General features: G+C 38.7%; 2 protein-coding genes and 2 pseudogenes across 2 annotated transcripts; all 4 read right to left on the minus strand.

Annotated features, from left to right (window-relative positions):
• Positions 1–3,950: 3,950 nt before the first annotated feature.
• LOC149205073 (putative methyltransferase At1g29790) lies at positions 3,951–9,981 on the minus strand (annotated as a pseudogene).
• Positions 9,982–10,238: 257 nt separating this feature from the next.
• On the minus strand, positions 10,239–11,291 carry LOC149205074 (putative mitochondrial adenine nucleotide transporter BTL1). Its single transcript, XM_089397289.1, has 4 exons — positions 11,266–11,291; positions 11,177–11,198; positions 10,896–11,133; positions 10,239–10,743 (listed from the first exon to the last, which is right to left on the minus strand). Exons 1-4 carry the CDS (start codon positions 11,289–11,291, stop codon positions 10,493–10,495), a joined length of 537 nt encoding a protein of 178 aa, XP_089253415.1. The 3' UTR covers positions 10,239–10,492.
• Positions 11,292–11,377: 86 nt separating this feature from the next.
• LOC149205075 (putative mitochondrial adenine nucleotide transporter BTL1) lies at positions 11,378–12,576 on the minus strand. Its single transcript, XM_089393414.1, has 3 exons — positions 12,204–12,576; positions 11,781–12,018; positions 11,378–11,628 (listed from the first exon to the last, which is right to left on the minus strand). The coding sequence occupies exons 1-3, from the start codon at positions 12,561–12,563 to the stop codon at positions 11,378–11,380; spliced, it is 849 nt and encodes a 282-aa protein (XP_089249540.1). The 5' UTR covers positions 12,564–12,576.
• A 4,064-nt stretch (positions 12,577–16,640) lies between these two features.
• Positions 16,641–17,808, minus strand: LOC149205076 (putative mitochondrial adenine nucleotide transporter BTL1 pseudogene; annotated as a pseudogene).
• Positions 17,809–19,487: the final 1,679 nt, after the last annotated feature.

Below are 19,487 nucleotides of genomic sequence, written 5' to 3' on the forward strand. Positions count from 1 at the left end.
TGTGTAGGATGTGTATGTGGATCTATTGCCCACTTTATTTCGCTTGAGTGAATCAATCATTGTTAAGATGAACTTTACAACAAACCAGTTTGTAAGTGAGGTGTCATGAACATACCTCTCCACAAAAACACTGAACTCTTGTGCAATACAAAAGTTGTTTCATCTATGGAATGAAAATTTTGTTGGATACTACCAGATTCAAACTGGATCGAGAGAAGTTTTTGTCCAATGTTTATTGAAAGTAAAATTAGTCTTTAACTAGATGTTCTGTATAGGCAATTGTTAAAAATGGTCAACTAAGGTCAAATTCCACTATGGACGGCTCCTTTGTATGAGATGATGATGGCATTGGATTCCTCTTCTCGAGAGGACCAATTTTGACCTAAAGCACAATGGATTCTGACAAGCAGAAATGTATATTTGAAGTCAAGCCCACAATGTTGGTTTTGGTCAAGGTCAGCCCCACAGTGATGTAGGCTCATGAAGCCCAAAAGACATGACCTTTGACCCACATTGAATTGTATAAATATAAGATGATTTCACTCCATTTTTGCATCAGCACACATGATTTTCTCTTTCCTCTCATGATGGATTCGACTTTCTTTGAGAAACTATCTCTCTCCCATACGTGCAAATTTTTGGAGGACGAATTTCCTATGATTTTCTGCGGTTGACTTTTCTAGTACACAGAGCAGCATTGACCAGGCACTTTGACCAACTGTTTGACTGCGACTTTGATGGATTATTACTCTGCCAGCTAGGCCGCACTTGTGAGCAGAGGAACCGAGCACAAACTGAGGTGTTTGACCACAGGTCTGAGGCAGGTTTAACCGCAGACTGTTGACCAAGTTTTGACCAGACTTTTGAAGGCTGCCTTGACTGCATTTTGACTGCCTAGAGAGGGTGAATTTCTCTCTCCTTTTACCAAATAGATTGGGCTGATTTGACTGAGTTGTTAACCGTTGACTGCTGACTGGTTAGGATAGCTTTGACTGTTGTTGACTTCTGCATATGTGACTTTGACTTTTGGACATTTGATTGGGATCATCTATGGCAAGTCAATATATTGAGTTTGACTAATGTATCATTGTACTTATGGATTTCTCTCTCTGTGAACATTTGATATTATCAAGAAGAAAAGATCTGTGGGTTTTCCCCCTTGTCGGGTTTTGCCCTGGCTTTAAGTCTAAATCATGGTGTCCTCTTGTCTTGGCTTGTCTTTTGCATTTATGTTTGATGTTTTTTCATCAGTTACTGTCATGTGATAATGGTCAACGTGATTGCTAATGGATTAATGGAATTAATAATGGGCTAATGGATTAATGAAGTAACTGACCTCTGACCTAAGCAAAGAACATGTTAACTCAAAAATTAACATGGTATTAGAGCTAGCTGAGGTCAAGCCCAAGCAAGAGGAGGAATGCAATCTCAAGAGATGAAGCAGTGGACTGTTAATGTATTTGAAGTATCTTGTTGCAAGCCTTAGAAAACATGAGAGGTCTCGAAAAATAATACAAGTCTAGGTATATGCAAGAGCTGGGCTAAATAGCTCATGAAGGCCATTAATCAAATCTGAAGATGCTAAAGTCCTCCTTCAGCAGCTAAACCATGTGTCATGATAAGAAGTCAATAAAGAGTTTTTTTTTAAGAATTTGTTGATCTGAGTCCAATCTTCTCATTGGATAAAGCAGTCAACAGTATGTTTGAAGATCTGATCCCTTTGGCACCTCTGCATCAGAATTCTGAAGCTAGCAGTCCTTCCATGCAGTCACCTGTGCTCACATAAACTCAAGTCTTGTAAACAAAGATGTCCAACAAGCAAATTTGTTGAGGATCAAATAAGTGACTCTAGGGATACATATATTTATTTGGATTTGATCAATGAATTAAAGAGAGTCCTATGGAGCAATGAAGAACCGAGTTGCTGGCCTAGTTCTCTGAACCATTAAGAAGGAGCCAAGTGTTCCTATTGTTTTGAGCACAAGAAACAATAAAGGTATGCTATGCAATGGAGCTATCTCTCCTTTACATTCTGGGCATAAGTATGCTTTTGGATAAGTCTTTTGAAAATAACTTTATTCTCCTAAGAGGCCAAGAAAAGTGCAAGAACACAAGAATATGCCAAAGGTCATTTCATGAAGCCAACCTTGGAGAAAGGATTACTCTGTTCTCGATCTTGTGGTATGGAGGCAGAAATGTTATGGCTCAGTGAACTCTGTCTTATATTCTCTCTCGCTCTTCAATTCAAACAGTGAATCCGACCTATTCATGCCTCTTTGTTCTTTGAGTTATTAAAGAGAAAAAGTTTTGTTAATGTCGATTGTTTTATCTAAGAAGATGCCTACTTATTCCTTGTGCTTGTAATAAGGTCAGGAAGCCTATGTCACATAGAGCACTGCTATATACTATCATGCTTTGTGAATTTGGCCGACCAATATAGGTCATTGGGGTTGTGATTTCTTGATCTCCCGGCTATAAAAGAAGAAAGGTGGTGGACTTGTCATTCCACATATTTGTAAGGAAGCAGAGAATCTTTTAAAGGACAGTTCTAAGGCCCTTCATAATTTAAGGAAGTCGAGATTCTGTATGCATATATTTGCAAGCCTTGAAAAGACAATCAGTGGGCATCCTATGTCATCTATATTAGTAAAATCAAGGAACCCTATTTTGTGTATTGAATAAGAGGTCAAGTCCTTATCACTGTTACAAGCGCATATATATATATATATATATATATACAAGTGTTAAAACCCTGTTCCATTCAAGCCAACTTGCAAATCAATAAGGAATATATATTCATGTCTTTGAAACCTTCATAAGAGGTGCCCAAAAGCCAATAAAAATAGAGGATGCAGTTATGAGAAGGGATGGTCCCTTTAGACATCAATCTGAAAATGATTTTTGAAGAATAGTAAAAGCCCTCCATAATGTCATTATCTCGCAGTTGATGTGATTTTGTTGAGAAGGTTTAGTGGCAGCCCTCCATGTGATCCTAGTTTTGTCTAGCAGCTGAAGCAAAGGAAGTTCATCCAAGAAAAGTATGTAGCTCCTTTGTGTTGGCACCATTGGATAAGGGTGACAGTACCCTTGGAAGTCTAGAAGATAGAAGAAGTGCGAGGCACTTTGGAGCAGACCCCTGTAGCAGCCTGTATGAACATAAAATCAGAGGTATGGTATCTCTCAAGTTGCCTCATGAAGAACACATTGGAAGAAGGATGTGCATCGCTGATCCTATGTCTTGGCGAGCACGATGAGCAGAGGGAACTGTGAGGATGCTGATTTTGGCATCTTGATTAGGTCATTGGGCACTTTGATGCGTTGAGCGAGGATCTTATGAAAGACGGTCTTATGAATATGGATGCCTGAATGCGAAGGACCCCTCCTCATCATGGATTGGGTAATTTAATGCATATTACCCATTTAATGCATTAATTTAATTTTTTTAGGTACTTTTGATATGCTATTTGCGGAGGTAATATTTCAATGTTCTTACAATAGGAAAGTCCTCCTTCAGCAGCTAAACCATGTGTCATGATAAGAAGTCAATGAAGAGTTTTGTTTTAAGAATTTGTTGATCTGAGTCCAATATTCTCATTGGATAAAGCAGTCAACAGTATGTTTGAAGATCTGATCCCTTTGGCACCTCTGCATCAAAATTCTGAAGCTAGCAGTCCTTCCATCCAGTCATTCTGAAGCTAGAAAATCCATAAATTCAAATTGCAGATCTATTTTATATATTAATATGAATATGAAAATCTTGGAGCCCTAAATCAAACCCAGATACATGAACCATACACTGAAAGTAGCAAATATCTTAAAAATAGGCAAGGGCATCATATATATTCCCATAATTGAAAATTAAAATACATTACAGAGAGAAATGTTTATTTGTTTTAAGTTAAGGGACCTTAAGCCCATGAAACTTAAAACTGCATCTACAAGTAGCCTGCTCACTGCCTCTTAAGTGGCTTCTCTAAGACAGCAGAGATATACATTTCTTTGAGCTCGGGCCCTCTATCCAACTTAGGGGCAACAGACCATTTCAGCTTCTTATACCCTAGCTACTCAATCATGGGCACATAGATCTTCAGTTGATCCTTTGTGCATTAAAAATGATCTAGCTAGAACAGGCCTCCAGGCCTCAGAATCCTATAGATATCATAGAGTACAAATTCCAGCAGCTGTGTGGGAATCCAATTGCTCAAGACATGCATAGAATGAACAATGTCCAAAGTATTTTCAAAGAATGGCAGCCTCTGTGTTATAGTGATATACATGGGAATAACCCCTCTGGAGGCAATGAAACTATTGAAGGGCCCGTTCAAGTTCATGGAAGTCGTAATAATTGTTACATTCCGCTCCCTCACTCTCACGACGAAAGTTCCTGTTCCTCCTCCGATGTCCAACCCAATTCGAATTGTCTTCTTCATATTCAAGACCTCATCGACAGAGTAATCCATGGAGCCACCGCCATTTACCCCCCTGGTTTTCTCCCGGCCTTGAAGATCGAAGCAGTCTTTGCAGTCATCGAAGCCCTTCTGGTATTTTCTCTGAATGAGACACGAGTAATTCTTGCAAGAATATGCAGTCCAGACGACACTGGAATCAGGGGGGTTTTCCACATGCTCTCAGGAAGTTGCAACTTCTTCGTAGCAATGCCACGATAAGCTGTATTGTGGCAAAGCTTCTTCACGCAGCGCTGAAGCAGCTGGTGACTCCAACGTTTGTAGCATGATATTTGAGAGCTCTTGTCATCGCTATCTGGGTTATCAACATTAACCTATGTATATCTAACCAGCGTGAAGTACTACAATACTGAGAGGGGAGGGTTGAGATCTCACCCATTATATGCGTCCAGATCGAAACCCAAATTTTTTTGCAACACGACAAAGGGCATCTCTCCAGGTTTGAATGCTAGTGGAGTCGTATCGCAGTTTCCCTTCACCCGTTTGCACGATTTCTATCCCGATTTCAGTTTCAGAAGGGTTTTGGGGGCATGAGGATACATGGGATGCCATTGCCAATGTCGATTCAACTATACAAATAGAAATTGGAGCCCGTAAACTGAAACAGCCATAAACTCCACGAAACCGTAAACGAAAACAAATAAGTGACTCGAGGGATACATATATTTATTTGGATTTGATCAATGAATTAAAGAGAGTCCTATGGAGCAATGAAGAACCGAGTTGTTGGCCTAGTTCTCTGAACCATTAAGAAGGAGACAAGTGTTCCTATTGTTCTGAGCACAAGAAACAATAAAGGTCTGCTATGCAATGGAGCTATCTCTCTTTTACATTCTGGGCATAAGTATGCTTTTGGATAAGTCTTTTGAAAAGAACTTTATTCTCCTAAGAGGCCAAGAAAAGTGCAAGAACACAAGAATATGCCAAAGGTCATATCATGAAGCCGACCTTGGAGAAAGGATTACTCTGTTCTCAATCTTGTGGTATGGAGGCAAAAATGTTATGGCTCGGTGAACTCTGTCTTATATTCTCTCTCGCTCTTCAATTCAGACAGTGAATCCGACCTATTCATGCCTCTTTGTTCTCTGAGTTATTGAAGAGAAAAAGTTTTGTTAATGTCGATTGTTTTATCTAAGAAGATGCCTACTTATTCCTTGTGCTTGTAATAAGGCTAAGAAGCCTATGTCACATAAAGCACTGCTATATACTATCATGCTCTATGAATTTGGCCGACCATTATAGGTCATTGGCGCTGTGATTTCTTGATCTCCGGGCTATAAAAGAAGAAAGGTGGTGGACTCCTCATTCCACATATTTGTAAGGAAGCGGAGAATCTCTTAAAGGGCAGTTCTAAGGCCCTTCATAATTTAAGGAAGTCGAGATTCTGTATGCATATATTTGCAAGCCTTGAAAAGACAATCAGTGGGCATCCTATGTCATCTATATTAGTAAAATCAAGGAACCCTATTTTGTGTATTGAAGAAGAGGCCAAGTCCTTATCACTATTACAAGCGCATATATATACATATACAAGTGTTAAAAGCCTGTTCCATTCAAGCCAACTTGCAAATCAATCAGGAATATATATTCATGTCTTCGAAATCTTCATAAGAGGTGCCCTGAAGCCAATAAAAATAGAGGATGCAGTTATGAGAAGGGATGGTCCCTTTAGACATCAATCTGAAAATGATTTTTGAAGAATAGTAAAAGCCCTCCATAATGTCATTATCTAGCAGTTGATGTGATTTTGTTGAGAAGGTTTAGTGGCAGCCCTCCATGTGATCCTATTTTTGTCTAGCAGCTGAAGCAAAGGAAGTTCATCCAAGAAAAGTATGCAGATCCTTTGTGTTGGCACCATTGGATAAGGGTGACAGTGCCCTTGGAAGTCTGGAAGATAGAAGAAGTGCGAGGCACTTTGGAGCAGACCCTTGTAGCAGCCTGTATGAACATAAAATCAGAGGTATGGTATCTCTCAAGGTGCCTCATGAAGAACACATTGGAAGAAGGATGTGCATGGCTGATCCTATGTCTTGGCGAGCACAATGAGCAGAGGGAACTGTGAGGACACTGATTTTGGCATCTTGATTAGGTCATTGGGCACTTTGATGCGTTGAGCTAGGATCTTATGAAAGACGGTCTTATGAATATGGATGCCTGGATGCGAAGGACCCCTCCTCATCATGGATTGGGTAATTTAATGCATATTACCCATTTAATGCAGTAATTTAATTTTTTTAGGTACTTTTGATATGCTATTTGCGGAGGTAATATTTCAATGTTCTTACAATAGGAAAGTCCTCCTTCAGTAGCTAAACCACGTGTCATGATAAGAAGTCAATGAAGAGTTTTGTTTTAAGAATTTGTTGATCTGAGTCCAATCTTCTCATTGGATAAAGCAGTCAACAGTATGTTTGAAGATCTGATCCCTTTGGCACCTCTGCATCAGAATTCTGAAGCTAGCAGTCCTTCCATCCAGTCACCTATGCTCACATAAATTCAAGTCTTGTAAACAAAGATGTCCAACAAGCAAATTTGTTGAGGATCAAATAAGTGACTCTAGGGATACATATATTTATTTGGATTTGATCAATGAATTAAAGAGAGTCCTATGGAGCAATGAAGAACCGAGTTGTTGGCCTAGTTCTCTGAACCATTAAGAAGGAGCCAAGTGTTCCTATTGTTTTGAGCACAAGAAACAATAAAGGTCTGCTATGCAATGGAGCTATCTCTCTTTTACATTCTGGGCATAAGTATGCTTTTGGATAAGTCTTTTGAAAAGAACTTTATTCTCCTAAGAGGCCAAGAAAAGTGCAAGAACACAAGAATATGCCAAAGGTCATTTCATGAAGCCAACCTTGGAGAAAGGATTACTCTATTCTCGATCTTGTGGTATGGAGGCAAAAATGTTATGGCTCGGTGAACTCTGTCTTATATTCTCTCTCGCTTTTCAATTTAGACAGTGAATCCGACCTATTCATGCCTCTTTGTTCTCTGAGTTATTGAAGAGAAAAAGTTTTGTTAATGTCGATTGTTTTATCTGAGAAGATGCCTACTTATTCCTTGTGCTTGTAATAAGGCCAAGAAGCCTATGTCACATAAAGCACTGCTATATACTATCATGCTCTGTGAATTTGGCCGACCAGTATAGGTCATTGGGGCTGTGATTTCTTGATCTCCGGGCTATAAAAGAAGAAAGGTGGTGGACTTCTCATTCCACATATTTGTAAGGAAGCAGAGAATCTTTTAAAGGACAGTTCTAAGGCCCTTCATAATTTAAGGAAGTCGAGATTTTGTATGCATATATTTGCAAGCCTTGAAAAGACAATCAGTGGGCATCCTATGTCATCTATATTAGTAAAATCAAGGAACCCTATTTTGTGTATTGAAGAAGAGGCCAAGTCCTTATCACTGTTACAAGCGCATATATATATATATATATATATATATATATATATATATATATATATATATATATATATATATATATATATATACAAGTGTTAAAAGCCTGTTCCATTCAAGCCAACTTGCAAATCAATAAGGAATATATATTCATGTCTTTGAAACCTTCATAAGAGGTGCCCTGAAGCTAATAAAAATAGAGGATGCAGTTATGAGAAGGGATGGTCCCTTTAGACATCAATCTGCAAATGATTTTTGAAGAATAGTAAAAGCCCTCCATAATGTCATTATCTAGCAGCTGAGGTGATTTTGTTGAGAAGGTTTAGTGGCAGCCCTCCATGTGATCCTATTTTTGTCTAGCAACTGAAGCAAAGGAAGTTCATCCAAGAAAAGTATGCAGCTCCTTTGTGTTGGCACCATTGGATAAGGGTGACAGTACCCTTGGAAGTCTGGAAGATAGAAGAAGTGCGAGGCACTTTGGAGCAGACCCCTGTAGCAGCCTGTATGAACATAAAATCAGAGGTATGGTATCTCTCAAGGTGCCTCATGAAGAACACATTGGAAGAAGGATGTGCATGGCTGATCCTATGTCTTGGCGAACACAATGAGCAGAGGGAACTATGAGGACACTAATTTTGGCATCTTGATTAGGTCATTGGGCACTTTGATGCGTTGAGCCAGGATCTTATGAAAGACGGTCTTATGAATATGGATGCCTGGATGCGAAGGACCCCTCCTCATCATGGATTGGGTAATTTAATGCATATTACCCATTTAATGCAGTAATTTAATTTTTTTAGGTACTTTCGATATGCTATTTGTGGAGATAATATTTCAATGTTCTTACAATAGGAAAGTCCTCCTGCAGCTAAACCACGTGTCACGATAAGAAGTCAATGAAGAGTTTTGCTTTAAGAATTTGTTGATCTGATTCCAATCTTCTCATTGGATAAAGCAGTCAACATTATGTTTGAAGATCTGATCACTTTGGCACCTCTGCATCAGAATTCTGAAGCTAGCAATCCTTCCATCCAGTCACCTGTGCTCACATAAATTCAAGTCTTGTAAACAAAGATGTCCAACAAGCAAATTTGTTGAGGATCAAATAAGTGACTATAGGGATACATATATTTATTTGGATCTGATCAATGAATTAAAGAGAGTCCTATGGAGCAATGAAGAACCGAGTTGTTGGCCTAGTTATCTGAACCACATTAAGAAGGAGCCAAGTGTTCCTATTGTTCTGAGCACAAGAAACAATAAAGGTCTGCTATGCAATGGAGCTATCTCTCTTTTACATTCTGGGCATAAGTATGCTTTGGATAAGTCTTTTGAAAATAACTTTATTCTCCTAAGAGGCCAAGAAAAGTGCAAGAACACAAGAATATGCCAAAGGTCATTTCATGAAGCCAACCTTGGAGAAAGGATTACTCTGCTCTCGATCTTGTGGTATGGATGCAGAAATGTTATGGCTCGGTGAACTCTGCCTTATATTCTCTCTCGCTCTTCAATTCAGACAGTGAATCCGACCTATTCATGCCTCTTTGTTCTCTGAGTTATTGAAGAGAAAAAGTTTTGTTAATGTCAATTGTTTTATCTGAGAAGATGCCTACTTATTCCTTGTGCTTGTAATAAGGCCAACAAGCCTATGTCACATAAAGCACTGCTATATACTATCATGCTCTGTGAATTTGGCCGACCAGTATAGGTCATTGGGGCTGTGATTTCTTGATCTCCGGGCTATAAAAGAAGAAAGGTGGTGGACTTGTCATTCCACATATTTGTAAGGAAGCGGAGAATCTTTTAAAGGACAGTTCTAAGGCCCTTCATAATTTAAGGAAGTCGAGATTTTGTATGCATATATTTCCAAGCCTTGAAAAGACAATCAGTGGGCATCCTATGTCATCTATATTAGTAGAATCAAGGAACCCTATTTTGTGTATTGAAGAAGAGGCCAAGTCCTTATCACTGTTACAAAGAGTTTGGACACAGTACACAAATTCTACATTTCACAGCCATAAAAATAACGCGATTTTACTGTATACCATATCTGCTTGTTATTCCATTCGTAATTCAATCTCGATGAATTCCAGATAATTTGCAGTTTCGCCATTGCAGTCAAAACCTACTAAACATGGCCATTGAATTTCAGCCCTTGACCATTACAGATGAACCATCCACATTTTTTCAAAAATCAATGAAAACCATGGTACGGTAGAAAATCCAGAAATTCAAATTGCAGATCTGTTTTATATATTAATATGAATGTGAAAATCTTGGAGCCCTAAATCAAACCCAGATACATGAACCATACACTGAAAGTGGCAAATATCTCCAGCCACTGCAGATTCTTTCAATGCATATTCATGGCCAATGCAAGATAAGAACTCTGGCATACATCCCTTAGCATAGTTTGATCAGAATCTCCCTTTCAGCAAAACTTGAATTTCCTCTTCCCAGGTGTATCCCTAATGAAAAGGTCTAACAAAAAAGCATGATCTTAAAAACTATGAAATCAGAACCTAGCACATTTCTCATCGAGCTTCAATGGGTCTTGGAACAAAACTATGCTGCACGTCACCATAGGGTCGAACCAAAAAAAAGGTACTGATATATTCTACAATCTATATGTGACTCCCTTCGATTAGGAGAACATCTTTCCATGCTTCATAAAACATCCAAGAAAGGCCAGATGCCGGCACAACTTTGAGGCAACTTGCACTCCAACCCCTGTAAAGTCCTTTCAATCCTTCCTCCTCAATGATTGTTTTAATAATGTTAATCATGTTTGTTGGCTGCTTGCCTTTTAGCATGCCAACCATGAGTCTTTTGCGAGCTACTTCCAGTGGAAAGCTTAATGCACTGGATGTAAGCCCTGCCCATATAGAAACAAGAAGTCAGGACTAAGTGGTTTACAATAAATTAATGAACTTCATAATAATAACTGAGGAAATCTTATGTGTATTAATAATTAACTACTTTGTTTTATTCCGTTTAAAGTAGGCATAAGCTAGAAAGCGACCCCACCTCCAAAGGCTCCAATAAGAAGTGCTTCTACCCGGTCCAGAGACTTCTTGTTGCATGATCTGCAATATGCTCTCTTTGTTGACTCATATACAAAATAATAAGATGTACTGTAGGGAACCATACCAATTATAGTGGGTACAAGGCTTGCATATAAAGCTCCTGGACCTTCTTCCTGTGATATTTTCCTTAGAGCGTGCCTGATGCTATGATACACTCCAGGATGCACAGTGAAACGGTCCTGATTTGCAAGATAAGAAAGAAATTACCTTTACTGAGTTGACTCGCAGATTGCCAAAGAAATTCCTGCTTGAGTATGCAATATATCTAGAAATGTGACTTGGATCCTTAGTAGAATATCTATTTCAAGCACCTTTCTAGAAAGTTGTATAAAAACATTACTAGTTACAGAAGCAAAAAAACTACCTTCAAGACCTCCAAAGGATAGCAAGACAATGAAAAAAGGTATTGATATATTCTACAATCTATATGTGACTCCCTTCGATTAGGAGAACATCTTTCCATGCTTCATAAAACATCCAAAAAAGGCCAGATGTCGGCACAACTTTGAGGCAACTTGCACTCCAACCCCTGTAAAGTCCTTTCAATCCTTCCTCCTCAATGATTGTTTTAATAATGTTAATCATGTTTGTTGGTTGCTTGCCTTTTAGCATGCCAACCATGAGTCTTTTGCGAGCTACTTCCAGTGGAAAGCTTAATGCACTGGATGTAAGCCCTGCCCATATAGAAACAAGAAGTCAGGACTAAGTGGTTTACAATAAATTAATGGACTTCATAATAATAACTGAGGAAATCTTATGTGGATTAATAATTAACTACTTTGTTTTATTCCGTTTAAAGTAGGCATAAGCTAGAAAGCGAACCCACCTCCAAAGGCTCCAATAAGAAGTGCTTCTACCCGGTCCAGAGACTTCTTGTTGCATGATCTGCAATATGCTCTCTTTGTTGACTCATATACAAAATAATAAGATGTACTGTAGGGAACCATACCAATTATAGTGGGTACAAGGCCTGCATATAAAGCTCCTGGACCTTCTTCCTGTGATATTTTCCTTAGAGCGTGCCTGATGCTATGATACACTCCAGGATGCACAGTGAAACGGTCCTGATTTGCAAGATAAGAAAGAAATTACCTTTACTGAGTTGACTCACAGATTGCCAAAGAAATTCCTGCTTGAGTATGCAATATATCTAGAAATGTGACTTGGATCCTTAGTAGAATATCTATTTCAAGCACCTTTCTAGAAAGTTGTATAAAAACATTACTAGTTACAGAAGCAAAAAAACTACCTTCAAGACCTCCAAAGGATAGCAAGACAATGTGCCAGCGACGCCTGCAGCAGCACCACTTATAGCAACTGGGGAAATCCAGGATACTGGCAAATCTAGAGTCTGCCCAACAATTTGAACTCGGGGACATCCATTCTTCTCCCAGTGGTCTTGGACAGATGTTAAAAATCGTTTTGTAGATTCAAATGTGCAAAGCTCAATTGCTTGGGTAGGAACTATCCGAAGTAGATTAATGCCATTGCCAGCCCACAGCCCTTTCCAGCCTTGTTCTTTCATCACCTCTTTAAAACTCCCAACAATGTTCTTTGAACCAACACCTACAATCATCCTTGTGCTGGAGGAGACATTTGCAAAATACATTGGATTCCTTTTCCATCAAGCATAATGGCTTAAGCCAGCAGCATAAAAAACATAACTGAAACCAAGTTCATATGATACTGAAATTTCCAGTTCATACTTCAGAGACAGGACAATAGCTTTCTCTAGCTCATCTATCTCTTCTTCAGATAATGAAACATGCACACCTCTGAATTATTCGGTAAGAAACAACCAGATGGTTTAGAAAAGTAATTCAGAGATAAGTAATTGAACACATAAGACAAATTTTGAAAGACCTAATTGGCTGTATTTATAAAAAGAAAAAAAGCTATTGCACATCCATGTTGTATTCCATAAGAAAGGTGGTACTTATATAACCCTTAGAATTCTTCGAGGGGACAGCTGAGCTTTCAGTCCTGCAAATGATGAATACACTAAAAAAATCCTCACTTAGTATCGTCCCTGGACCCAGTCCTCCTCTATCCATTAAAGAACCCCAACACTTGAGAATTTAATTATTCTCATTTTCTTTGTCTAATGTTAAGGTCAGATTGGGCTTTATCAGGCCAGTGAAAGTAGGGTCACAATCAGGGTTTTCAGGGTTTTATTCTCTTTAAGTGACATGTTAGGGTTTTATTCTCTTAAGTAACATGTTTGCAACTTTGCCCCTTGTGGGCCAATGCACCTCCACAAAGAGGGCATTCAAATAACAGAAGCCATCAAAGTCTGAAAGAAGAATTGTAAAGTCATTCTCTTACATTTGAGTGTAGTACCCTTTTGAAGCATAACACTCCTGAAAAATCAATATAAAAGCATTTCTCTAGACAGAATGCATCAAGAATTCGGAGGACATAAGCATCTAGTTCTTCAGCATGATTGATTATTTTCTTGTGAATGGGTTGAATGTTCGCAGACATAATCATTTAACTGAAAGAGGAGGAAATATTTATGTGGAGCCAAATCTCATCACAGGGATATGTCACTATAGTAAGGATAAAGTATCCTATTAAACACCCACTTAGACCAATTTGGCCTGTTGGACATGTGTTAAACCCCTTTGTTGATGGATGGAAACCAATTCCAGGTAGTCAAACACCATCCCTCACACATAGACACAGAAAAACTTTATACCTGCTGGGATTTATAATCTGGGATGTTTACATGGCAGCATCCTGTCCCAACCACTGAGCCAACTAGTCAAACAAAAGATTCAGAGACAAACTCCAGTAACATAGAAAGTGTCAGTGAGATTGAATATCAAGGTTGAGAATCTGTAGAAAAGCCCACAAAAGAATAGGTTGAATAGATTGGCAATCGATCCTACACAGGCATATTCAAAACACACTGAACAACCCTAATCAACTGAACAAAGGCACTAAAGCAGGATACTGCGCTCTCGAATAATATATATGTTCCAAAACTGACTCGAGTACTAAAAACTGATTGCTTTCACTAGTGAGCCAACTTAACCATTCTGCATCCTGGGGAGACGCAAAGCCTATGGGCTTTCATACCAATCGGAATGAATAAGAGACAAAAGGCTTTATAAATTTCAGGAAGCCCAAGACCTAAAAAACAGTAAGAACAGGAAGAAAAAAAATGTCTGGAACCGAACCCTCCTTCCATCCAGTCACCTGTGCTCACATAAATTCAAGTCTTGTAAACAAAGATGTCCAACAAGCAAATTTGTTGAGGATCAAATAAGTGACTCTAGGGATACATATATTTATTTGGATTTGATCAATGAATTAAAGAGAGTCCTATGGAGCAATGAAGAACCGAGTTGTTGGCCTAGTTCTCTGAACCATTAAGAAGGAGCCAAGTGTTCCTATTGTTCTGAGCACAAGAAACAATAAAGGTCTGCTATGCAATGGAGCTATCTCTCTTTTACATTCTGGGCATAAGTATGCTTTTGGATAAGTCTTTTGAAAAGAACTTTATTCTCCTAAGAGGCCAAGAAAAGTGCAAGAACACAAGAATATGCCAAAGGTCATTTCATGAAGCCAACCTTGGAGAAAGGATTACTCTGTTCTCGATCTTGTGGTATGGAGGCAGAAATGTTATGGCTCGGTGAACTCTGTCTTATATTCTCTCTCGCTCTTCAATTCAGACAGTGAATCCGACCTATTCATGCCTCTTTGTTCTCTGAGTTATTGAAGAGAAAAAGTTTTGTTAATGTCGATTGTTTTATCTAAGAAGATGCCTACTTATTCCTTGTGCTTGTAATAAGGCCAAGAAGCCTATGTCACATAAAGCACTGCTATATACTATCATGCTCTGTGAATTTGGCCGACCAGTATAGGTCATTGGGGCTGTGATTTCTTGATCTCCGAGCTATAAAAGAAGAAAGGTGGTGGACTTATCATTCCACATATTTGTAAGGAAGCGGAGAATCTTTTAAAGGACAGTTCTAAGGCCCTTCATAATTTAAAAGGACAGTTCTAAGGCCCTTCATAATTTAAGGAAGTCGAGATTTTGTACGCATATATTTCCAAGCCTTGAAAAGACAATCAGTGGGCATCCTGTGTCATCTATATTAGTAAAATCAAGGAACCCTATTTTTTGTATTGAAGAAGAGGCCAAGTCCTTATCACTGTTACAAAGAGTTTGGACACAGTACACAAATTCTACATTTCACAGCCATAAAAATAACGCGATTTTACTGTATACCGTATCTGCTTGTTATTCCATTCGTAATTCAATCTCGATGAATTCCAGATAATTTGCAGTTTCGCCATTGCAGTCAAAACCTACTAAACATGGCCATTGAATTTCAGCCCTTGACCATTACAGACGAACCATCCACATTTTTTCAAAAATCAATGAAAACCATGGCACGGTAGAAAATCCAGAAATTCAAATTGCAGATCTGTTTTATATATTAATATGAATATGAAAATCTTGGAGCCCTAAATCAAACCCAGATACATGAACCATACACTGAAAGTGGCAAATATCTCCAGCCACTGCAGATTCTTTCAATGCATATTCATGGCCAATGCAAGATAAGAACTCTGGCATACATCCCTTAGCATAGTTTGATCGGAATCTCCCTTTCAGCAAAACTTGAATTTCCTCTTCCCAGGTGTATCCCTAATGAAAAGGTCTAACAAAAAAGCATGATCTTAAAAACTATGAAATCAGAACCTAGCACATTTTTCATCGAGCTTCAATGGGTCTTGGAACAAAACTATGCTGCATGTCACCATAGGGTCGAACCAAAAAAAAGGTACTGATATATTCTGCAATCTATATGTGACTCCCTTCGATTAGGAGAACATCTTTCCATGCTTCATAAAACATCCAAGAAAGGCCAGATGCCACCACAACTTTGAGGCAATTTGCACTCCAACCCCTGTAAAGTCCTTTCAATCCTTCCTCCTCAATGATTGTTTTAATAATGTTAATCATGTTTGTTGGCTGCTTGCCTTTTAGCATGCCAACCATGAGTCTTTTGCGAGCTACTTCCAGTGGAAAGCTTAATGCACTGGATGTAAGCCCTGCCCATATAGAAACAAGAAGTCAGGACTAAGTGGTTTACAATAAATTAATGAACTTCATAATAATAACTGAGGAAATCTTATGTGGATTAATAATTAACTACTTTGTTTTATTCCGTTTAAAGTAGGCATAAGCTAGAAAGCGAACCCACCTCCAAAGGCTCGAATAAGAAGTGCTTCTACCCGGTCCAGAGACTTCTTGTTGCATGATCTGCAATATGCTCTCTTTGTTGACTCATATACAAAATAATAAGATGTACTGTAGGGAACCATACCAATTATAGTGGGTACAAGGCTTGCATATAAAGCTCCTAGACCTTCTTCCTGTGATATTTTCCTTAGAGCGTGCCTGATGCTATGATACACTCCAGGATGCACAGTGAAACGGTCCTGATTTGCAAGATAAGAAAGAAATTACCTTTACTGAGTTGACTCGCAGATTGCCAAAGAAATTCCTGCTTGAGTATGCAATATATCTAGAAATGTGACTTGGATCCTTAGTAGAATATCTATTTCAAGCACCTTTCTAGAAAGTTGTATAAAAACATTACTAGTTACAAAAGCAAAAAAACTACCTTCAAGACCTCCAAAGGATAGCAAGACAATGAAAAAAGGTACTGATATATTCTGCAATCTATATGTGACTCCCTTCGATTAGGAGAACATTTTTCCATGCTTCATAAAACATCCAGAAAAGGCCAGATGCCGGCACAACTTTGAGGCAACTTGCACTCCAACCCCTGTAAAGTCCTTTCAATCCTTCCTCCTCAATGATTGTTTTAATAATGTTAATCATGTTTGTTGGCTGCTTGCCTTTTAGCATGCCAACCATGAGTCTTTTGCGAGCTACTTCCAGTGGAAAGCTTAATGCACTGGATGTAAGCCCTGCCCATATAGAAACAAGAAGTCAGGACTAAGTGGTTTACAATAAATTAATGGACTTCATAATAATAACTGAGGAAATCTTATGTGGATTAATAATTAACTACTTTGTTTTATTCCGTTTAAAGTAGGCACAAGCTAGAAAGTGAACCCACCTCCAAAGGCTCCAATAAGAAGTGCTTCTACCCGGTCCAGAGACTTCTTGTTGCATGATCTGCAATATGCTCTCTTTGTTGACTCATATACAAAATAATAAGATGTACTGTAGGGAACCATACCAATTATAGTGGGTACAAGGCCTGCATATAAAGCTCCTGGACCTTCTTCCTGTGATATTTTCCTTAGAGCGTGCCTGATGCTATGATACACTCCAGGATGCACAATGAAACGGTCCTGATTTGCAAGATAAGAAAGAAACTACCTTTACTGAGTTGACTCACAGATTGCCAAAGAAATTCCTGCTTGAGTATGCAATATATCTAGAAATGTGACTTGGATCCTTAGTAGAATATCTATTTCAAGCACCTTTCTAGAAAGTTGTATAAAAACATTACTAGTTACAGAAGCAAAAAAACTACCTTCAAGACCTCCAAAGGATAGCAAGACAATGTGCCAGCGACACCTGCAACAGCACCACTTATAGCAACTGGGGAAATCCAGGATACTGGCAAATCTAGAGTCCGCCCAACAATTTGAACTCGGGGACATCCATTCTTCTCCCAGTGGTCTTGGACAGATGTTAAAAATCGTTTTGTAGATTCAAATGTGCAAAGCTCAATTGCTTGGGTAGGAACTATCCGAAGTAGATTAATGCCATTGCCAGCCCACAGCCCTTTCCAGCCTTGTTCTTTCATCACCTCTTTAAAACTCCCAACAATGTTCTTTGAACCAACACCTACAATCATCCTTGTCCTGGAGGAGACATTTGCAAAATACATTGGATTCCTTTTCCATCAAGCATAATGGCTTAAGCCAGCAGCATAAAAAACATAACTGAAACCAAGTTCATATGATACTGAAATTTCCAGTTCATACTTCAGAGACAGGACACTAGCTTTCTCTAGCTCATCTATCTCTTCTTCAGATAATGAAACATGCACACCTCTGAATTATTCGGTAAGAAACAACCAGATGGTTTAGAAAAGTAATTCAGAGATAAGTAATTGAACACATAAGACAAATTTTGAAAGACCTAATTGGCTGTATTTATAAAAAGAAAAAAAGCTATTGCACATCCATGTTGTATTCCATAAGAAAGGTGGTACTTATATAACCCTTAGAATTCTTCGAGGGGACAGCTGAGCTTTCAGTCCTGTAAATGATGAATACACTAAAAACATCCTCACTTAGTATCGTCCCTGGACCCAGTCCTCCTCTATCCATTAAAGAACCCCAACACTTGAGAATTTAATTATTCTCATTTTCTTTGTCTAATGTTAAGGTCAGATTGGGCTTTATCAGGCCAGTGAAAGTAGGGTCACAATCAGGGTTTTCAGGGTTTTATTCTCTTTAAGTGACATGTTAGGGTTTTATTCTCTTAAGTAACATGTTTGCAACTTTGCCCCTTGTGGGCCAATGCACCTCAACAAAGAGGGCATTCAAATAACAGAAGCCATCAAAGTCTGAAAGAAGACTTGTAAAGTCATTCTCTTACATTTGAGTGTAGTACCCTTTTGAAGCATAACACTCCTGAAAAATCAATATAAAAGCATTTCTTTAGACAGAATGCATCAAGAATTCGGAGGACATAAGCATCTAGTTCTTCAGAAAGATTGATTATTTTCTTGTGAATGGGTTGAATGTTCGCAGACATAATCATTTAACTGAAAGAGGAGGAAATATTTATGTGGAGCCAAATCTCATCACAGGGATATGTCACTATAGTAAGGATAAAGTATCCTATTAAACACCCACTTAGACCAATTTGGCCTGTTGGACATGTGTTAAACCCCTTTGTTGATGGATGGAAACCAATTCCAGGTAGTCAAACACCATCCCTCACACATAGACACAGAAAAACTTTATACCTGCTGGGATTTATGATCTGGGATGTTTACATGGCAGCATCCTGTCCCAACCACTAAGCCAACTAGTCAAACAAAAGATTCAGAGACAAACTCCAGTAACATAGAAAGTGTCAGTGAGATTGAATATCAAGGTTGAGAATCTGTAGAAAAGCCCACAAAAGAATAGGCTGAATAGATTGGCAATCGATCCTACACAGGCATATTCAAAACACACTGAACAACCCTAATCAACTGAACAAATGCACTAAAGCAGGATACTGCGCTCTCGAATAATATATATGTTCCAGAACTGACTCGAGTACTAAACACTGATTGCTTTCACTAGTGAGCCAATTTAACCATTCTGCATCCTGGGGAGACGCAAAGCCTATGGGCTTTCATACCAATCGGAATGAATAAGAAACAAAAGGCTTTATAAATTTCAGGAAGCCCAAGACCTAAAAAACAGTAAGAACAGGAAGAAAAAAAATGTCTGGAACCGAACCCTCCTTCCATCCAGTCACCTGTGCTCACATAAATTCAAGTCTTGTAAACAAAGATGTCCAACAAGCAAATTT

The sequence above is a fragment of the Pinus tabuliformis genome, chromosome 1_2 (genome assembly GCF_031772625.1).
Source record: "Pinus tabuliformis cultivar Carrire ecotype Pingquan chromosome 1_2, CPIR1, whole genome shotgun sequence".
Taxonomy (NCBI): domain Eukaryota; kingdom Viridiplantae; phylum Streptophyta; class Pinopsida; order Pinales; family Pinaceae; genus Pinus; species Pinus tabuliformis.

Excerpts from the sequence above, each read along its gene's own strand:
- LOC149205075 (XM_089393414.1), bottom strand. The coding sequence starts at position 12,563 with ATGTATTTTGCAAATGTCTCCTCCAGCACAAGGATGATTGTAGGTGTT. Across the intron at positions 12,019-12,203 it reads ATCCTTTGGAGGTCTTGAAG|GACCGTTTCACTGTGCATCC; the intron begins GTAGTTTTTTTG and ends CTTGCAAATCAG. Across the intron at positions 11,629-11,780 it reads TCTTATTGGAGCCTTTGGAG|GGCTTACATCCAGTGCATTA; the intron begins GTGGGTTCGCTT and ends CTATATGGGCAG.
- LOC149205074 (XM_089397289.1), bottom strand. The coding sequence starts at position 11,291 with ATGTTTTTATACAACTTTCTAGAAAG. Across the intron at positions 11,199-11,265 it reads TTATACAACTTTCTAGAAAG|GAATTTCTTTGGCAATCTGC; the intron begins GTGCTTGAAATA and ends ATACTCAAGCAG. Across the intron at positions 11,134-11,176 it reads ATTTCTTTGGCAATCTGCGA|GACCGTTTCACTGTGCATCC; the intron begins GTCAACTCAGTA and ends CTTGCAAATCAG.